At 39.0% G+C, this 7,309-nt stretch overlaps 1 protein-coding gene across 2 annotated transcripts in view; it reads right to left on the minus strand.

The window, feature by feature from the left end:
- The window catches only part of LOC107668556 (uncharacterized), a 15,079-nt gene that overhangs the window by 2,157 nt on the left and 5,613 nt on the right, over positions 1-7,309 (minus strand). Inside the window, exons 1-2 of one of the 2 annotated variants that reach the window (XM_016460472.1) lie at positions 5,095-5,153; positions 4,649-4,960 (exon numbers count right to left, since the gene is read on the minus strand). The exons of the other annotated variant lie outside the window; for it this stretch is intronic. Of the exons in view, the coding sequence (XP_016315958.1) occupies positions 4,649-4,960; positions 5,095-5,125 (343 nt within the window). The 5' untranslated portion in view covers positions 5,126-5,153. Of the gene's footprint in view, positions 1-4,648; positions 4,961-5,094; positions 5,154-7,309 lie in introns of those variants that run through there. 2 annotated transcript variants of the gene reach the window in all.

Genomic DNA, 7,309 nt, shown 5'->3' on the forward strand with positions numbered 1-7,309 from the left:
GTCGGGGGGGGGGGGGGGGGGGGGGGCTTTCATGCTTGTCATGTCACACACAGCAGCCATAATACCACTGTATAACTGATATAGGATTATGTCCCTACTGGAAAAAAAAACAATAAAACCATCGCAGAAAATTTTTATGCTTTCCACTACAAATAACCATTACAAACATTACAAACCATCACCTTTTAACCATTAAAACCATTAAAAAATGGTTTTCTGTAGTGTGTTTTGGGACATATTCCATTAGAATTTATTGGTTTTAACAAGCCACCTATAAAAGGCAACCAATTACTAGTAGAGACCAACAGGGTCCATTACAGTTTCCAGTAAAACCAATACAAGTCCCATTATAACCAGTAAAACCATTACAAAATTGTAATGGTGTCTATTGTTTTTTTCAGCAGGGGTTTTATTCATGTTGTATTTTTATTCGAAATATTCCCAAAATATAATATGAAATATCTCGATTCTCAAATATGTTTAAGTAAATGCATTTTGCACCTTTATAGATTATGTTGGTTGATCTATAATGGGCGATGGGCAAAGTAGCCTAATAGTGTAATCTATTAACTTTGCATAAAAATCCGTCTTTTTACTTAAGTACCAGATATGGGTGTCATACCATAAAATATTTTTAATACGACTGACTTTTACTTAAAGGCACAATATGTAAGATTTTTTTTATTCAAATATCCCAAAACCACTAGAACAGTCTTATATATTTTGCTGACTTGCGTACTTACATTATCCCAAATGTTTCGAAGAATGTTTAAATCCAGAGAAATAAGCAATTTTAAGTAGAGACACGGACCGTGTCCATATGTGTCATTGTGTCGCCTGCTAATGACGTCATAACCCCTCGATTTCTGGTTTTGTTTTGTAGAAAACATGGAAACACCAAAGACGCTTTAATATGTTGTGCGTTTTAATAGACCGGTGATGACTGCACAGAGTAGCAATATAACTTTCAAATGTATATAGTATGATAAAACAGCGCTGCTTTTTTGCCCCACATACGCACGACCGGAAGGAGCGGAAGCGGTCGACTGTGGCATTATAAAAGCTACGCTGCTTTTGAGCCATGTGTCACACTCGTTCAGCTGCCTCGTTTCGCTTCGATGGCTTTCAGCCTCACCCTGCTTCATTCTACTACGTTAATAAATCATTAGCTCATCCATGAACATGATTTCTGCTCGAGTCCCGTCGGATTGCATCGGCTGTGGGGATGAAGACCACAACTCCCATGATTCCACACTCAGTCACGGCGTCATCAAACTACGCCTTTGTCTATTTGTTTATTTTGAATACACGCCCTCCAGCGGCGAAAATTACATATTGTGCCTTTAAGTACCAGATATGGGTGTCATACCATAAAATATTTTTAATACGACTGACTTTGTATGTAATGTGAATTTAATAAAAAACATTGTAAGTTACTAATTAACCTGTAACACTTTCATTGTACAAAAAGAGAGAACCAGTTACATTATCATAGAACATTTTCACTTCAGTCCAGCGAGTTCAAGCACTCTCAAAAACTCCCATAATAATCTCTAACGCAGTTTACACTGTGAAATTAATATCTTACTTACATTCGTACATCTTCACTTTGTTGTTTCTGATGAGAGAATTGGCCAGAGAATTCAGTCAGCCAGCGCGCGCGGTGACGAAACAGCGTGTTTCAGCAATGACTAATCTGAACGCCTCTGATTGGTCCTTGCATTCATAAACAATTAGCCAGAGAATTCAGTCAGCCAGTGCGTGCTTTCAGCGGTGACTCATCTGAACGCCTCTGATTGGTCCTTGAATTCATAAGCTCAACATAATCGTATGTGATTGGTTATAACGCGCAGTGCTTTAAAAACGCGTGTGTCTCTGGCTCTGTGCCAGCCAGCGAACGCAGATTTGAATTTAGCAGTTGGTGATGTTTTTCTTTTTTATATATAGTTTACAGGACAAACTGTGCATTTCACCCAAAAGTGTTTGGTGTGATATGATTCCAAATTTAGGGGGCCCAAGCTTGTTGACAGGGGGGTACTGGCCAGTGTCAACAAGCTTGGCCCCCTAAATTTGCCACCCCCTAAAACTGCCCCTGGGCATGAGTACTAAACTAAGTTTTTTTTTTCACACAAAAGTTTGTTAAAAACACGCATAAGTTACAAAAACAGTTGGTTATGTCTGTGAAGTTGAACAACTAGGAAAGAAATTGAATGTGTTTATTAGATCGATGTGTTAAGCAACAGCAGCGTAATATAGCCTACAGTAACATTACCTATTGGCCTACTGCTATTTACGCTGTTAAAAAGATAGTTCACCCAAAAATGAAAATTTTGTCATTAATTACTCACCCTCATGTCGTTCCAAATCCGTAAGACCTTCATTCATCAAATTAAGATATTTTTGATGAATTCCGAGAGCTCTCTGACCCTATAGGCAGCAAGGATCCTTACACGACCAATGTCCAGAAATGTAGTAAGGACATAATTAAAATAATCCATGTGACATCAGGGGTTCAACCGTAATTTTTCAAAGCTACTTTTTATGCACAAAGAAACCTCACCCTGGCGCCATTTTGGAGAGTATCCACTGAATGTAAAAAACGTGTCCTTGTTACGTTTTTGGACATTGATCGTGGTAGGATCCTTGCTGTTTATGGGAGGGTCAGAGAGCTCTTGGAATTCATCAAAAATATCTTAATTTGTGTTCCGAAGATGAACAAAAGTTTCATGGGTTTGGAACGGCATGAGGGTGAGTAATTAATGACTATCCCTTCAATATGACAATAAAATAAAAGCAGAAAATCACTCACTGCTCATCCATAATAATGTCTATAACTATAATAATAAGACATTTCTTACTTGAATGCTGATTTTAAATACTCTAGCGTAAAGAAGGGCAGGGTCTCTGCTAATGCGGCAGTGTACGTCAACAGTCGTGGGCGAGGCTTGTAAAATGTGACGTAACCTTTTACGGACTCTGTGATCGGCTTGCTCCGAGACACTGCTTATGATTTATGGGGATTAAAAAAAAAGGAGCGGGCCGATTTTTATCATTATAGGGTGGTTGTGTACACACAGCCAACACACATTTATGTTCAAACAACATGTAAAAGGGAATTTTGTATAATAGGTGCCCTTTAATGGAGGACTCTAGCCTACAAGCCTCTGAAGGACTGAACTAGGAAGGACTCGGTATGCAGCCTTCTGTTTGAAAAGCACCCTCTAAACCAGGGGTGGGCAAACTTGGCCCTTCCAGGCCACTTTCCTACCTGAACCAGCTAATCATTGTCTTCAAGACTACTAGAAGGCTACAGGCAGGTGAGTCATATCAGGGTTGGATCAAATCTCTGCAGGAAAGTGGCCTGGAAGGGCCAAGTTTGCCCATCACTGCTGTAAACCATTGGTCTCAAACTCAATGTTTAGCAGTTTAGCTCCAACCCTAATCAAACATACCTGATCCAGCTAATCAAGGTCTGCAGGATTACTAGAAACGTTCTAAGCAGGTGTGATTTGGAGTTGGTTGGAGCTAAACACTGCAGAGCTGTGGCCCTCCAGGAATTGAGTTTGACACCACCGCTCTAAACCCTTGTGGTTTTCCTCTGAGTCCACACCCTGAAAACTGAAGCCAAAACATTTTGATTGCCCCCTGGTGGCTGGCTGCAGTATGGGTCATAAAGCCTGCCCTATCCATGTAAATGAATGGGACGAACTAAAAAATTCTAATTACACCACAAAATTTTCCCAAACATGGTTTCTGTCATTTTAGGTAGTTCTTATCAGTCTTAAGTCTTTCCCAAGGACGTTACACCTGGAGGCACAATCAGGTTCTGGGACAACTGGCGATTATCCTGGAGGGAAGGAGAACCACCCCTCCTCATGCACTCCTTCCTCCAACGCCTGGATTCTCAAAAGCCACTACCTTCGTAAGAGCAGGACAGCTTCCAGTAAAGCCAACTACAAAAAAGAAAACAACCCTGCTGGACACTGCCCAGGACTGGAAAATGCAGGTTGATCTGGACCAGAAGCTCAGCTTTCTACCTGAGATAATTACAACTAACCTCAGGCCAGATCTAATACTGTGGTCAACCTCACAAAAGTCCTTGTTCATCGTGGAACTAACTGTGCCCATGAGAGGCTACAATTGGTGAAGCAAATGAACGTAAAAGGCTGAAGTATTCAGACCTATCAGCCAAAGCAGTACAACGGGGCTGGTGAACCCAGTTGCTCCCCGTAGAGGTTGGGTGCAGATGTTTTGTAGCCACGGCCACAACCAGGCTACTGAAGGGGATGGGAGTCAGAGGACATGTTGAGCAAAGCAGCAACTGGCTGTGGCTAAAAAGGAAGGATCCTAAATGGACTGCAAAATGACCTAGAGGGGTCAAAGCAGAGGGGAGTGCATCGTGGGCCTATCAGCGAAACACCAAGGAAGAAGGGTGCCCACCTGATGACCCCAATGAAGTGATTACCCCTACTCCCCACTCAAGATGTTAACAAAGTGCCGATTATTCTAAGGGATTGTACTATCAAGTCCTACATGCTCAACTTTGACATTTAGAATGATTTACCACTGCATTACACGACTGACTAGTCAGAATCAATAATTCCAGAATGCAATGTAAAAAAATACTTAATGTACAGGTTAAACTCACTGTTTGATGAGATGAGATAAACACAGTCCTTGTCTGCAGACTGAAGTAGTTGCAGAGAAACAAATTCGCTACTCTGGCTGCTGACATCATTAAAGGCCGAGCAGAAAAGCTGACTGTCTTCAGTGATGTTTGAACAATGGAGATAGAGATCAGTGGATTGGTGCAGGACAATGTTGTTTGGGTGTCCAACTCTGTACCAAGTGTACTGCACATCCGTTCCTCTCTCACTCCAACATCGAAACACAGATGGTTGACCCCAACATGTCATCTCTGGGGAACTGAGAGGCCAAACGTTTGGTTTTATTACAGCCTCTGAAATGAAATTTATATTTCTTACTGTAAAAGTCCATTTTCAAGACTAAAATGTGAACAATTACGGGTGCACTGGCCAAATTATCTTTTAGATTGGTTTAATCACACTGCACATGATGAAAATAAAGTCTTACCTTTTGTTACTGTGACTTGTATCCTTGTCATTATATCAGCATAGATTTTGTCAATCGCAACCCAGTATATTCCACTGTCATCCAACTTTAAATCTCTTATATAAACAATCAAGCCTCTAGAAACTCTATCAATGATTTGAGCCCGTGTTCTGTACGCAGCGTGTGTGAATCCATCTGTGTCCATCAGAACTTCACATGAGGATCTGGAGTCTCCAGCACACCAGTACTTCTTGTTAAATCGGTACTGGGTTGTTTTGTAGGTGCAGGTAATAGTCAATGTGCTTCCAATTGTGGCTTGAATCTTTGTTTTATCACACTGAAACTGCACACTTACTACAGAAATAAAAGTTACATTTTTAAACACTGTATAAACAAAGTTGATTATCAAAATATATTGTTTTATTCAAGCACATTTAATGTCGGCATGAAATGAAAAGTAATCCTATTTATTTTCTAAATGTATGTTATACTGTATATCTTACTGTGCGCAATTCATCTGTGCATTTGTTTCTCTCTTTTTTTCAATGTTTTGACCTAATATAATCAATGTCATAACGGGACCTTCCAGTGAAAATGACTTTTCTCTGGTGATGTATACAGGATCTCTCCAATCATTTAGTCCATTTAAAGCCACCCCTGGAAGCTTGTGTTCATTTGCCTCAACTTTTAAGTGCATCGCCCACATCTCAAAATCCAATCAATATCTGATGTTAGAACCAAGTCCCCACCCTACACTTTTTCTTTTTCGATAATCTGTTTCACTCAGATGTATGTCACAATACAGAAGAAATGATCTGTCATTACTTTCACATTCATCATGTTTCACTGCGACTTTAAGACAAGTTCCATTTGACGAGGTTCATAACAGCTCTCATAACTACAGGGGGACTATGGTTGTAACACTATTTGCTTTAACATTTGTAATTGCACTATTTATATCATACTTTGAAATTATTTTCCCACATTGATCTGTAAAACTGTGTACTCTTCAAACTAAATTTATTTTAGCATTTTAAATTTAAAAAGAGGTTAGGATCATTCTAAAACTGCAAACCCATAACAGACTGTTTGTGCAAGTTTTTCAGGTTATTCTGTTCAATCTATGTGTCCATAAGAATAAAATGTGTAAAGTTGTGTTACAACCACTAAGAACAGTGGTTACAACTGTCACCGTCTGCTCAAATATGACATTTGAAGACTTTTAACATTTTTAGTTACATTTTGAGCAAATGCTACATATAAAATTAAACAAAAAATAAGATTCACAAGAGAACTTTTTGTAGGTGACTCCGGTCATGCCAGTTCAGGTCATTAAAAATGCATTAACATGATAGCAAATTAAAAAAAAAATTATTTTCCTGCCTAAAAGTAGTCCAGTAAATTGTTTGGTGGTCATGTATAATAGTGATGTCATCCTAAGTGTAAAATCTGGTGGTGTTACAACTCAAACCATGCCAACACTGGTCTCCTTACAAATAAAACTATACTCTATTTCAAAACAAATACAAGGCAGATAAACACAAAAGCACACGTGAATTGATCAGTAGAAAGAGACTTACTCTGTGCTAAAAGCAGTATATACAGGCCCTTCATACTGTTGATGAGAATGTGAAAGCTGTTATGTGTTGAAGCACCTTGTTGCGAGCTATTTAGAGTGAAACAGGATGTAGGCAGTCATGGACGAACTGTGGTTTTCAAATGGCATTGTAGGGTCTTTCAATATGCTGACAAACTGTATGTATACATAAACACAAGCAATCTTTACTAAATTTAAAAAAAGTGAAAGAGCACTCTTCATGCAAAAACTTTAAAAGAATAAGAATTATAATACAGAGAATATAACCTTTTTTTTGGTGAGATTAGAAAGAGCAATTTGCAACACAGGAAAAGGTCAGACTGCAATTTTACTAAACAGCCACTAGATGAAACATGTACCTTCCCGATACCTTTTGTAAAAGCGTTCGATAAACAAGTGATTAGTAATATATATTTACGTGTGTGTGAAATGTAAGTAGAAAGACTAAAATGGTATTTTCTTGTCATTTTAAGGTCAAAGACGGCCATTTAACTAACCAGCCACTAGATGGAAGAGTTACCTTCCAAGTACCTTTTCCAGTGTAAAAGCTTTTGATTAATAAATGATATAAATATTACATGTGTGTGTGTGTGTGTGTGTGTGTGTGTGTGTGTGTGTGTGTGTGTGTGTGTGTGTGTG

The sequence above is a fragment of the Sinocyclocheilus anshuiensis genome, unplaced genomic scaffold (assembly GCF_001515605.1).
Source record: "Sinocyclocheilus anshuiensis isolate Anshui unplaced genomic scaffold, SAMN03320099.WGS_v1.1 scaffold32, whole genome shotgun sequence".
Taxonomy (NCBI): domain Eukaryota; kingdom Metazoa; phylum Chordata; class Actinopteri; order Cypriniformes; family Cyprinidae; genus Sinocyclocheilus; species Sinocyclocheilus anshuiensis.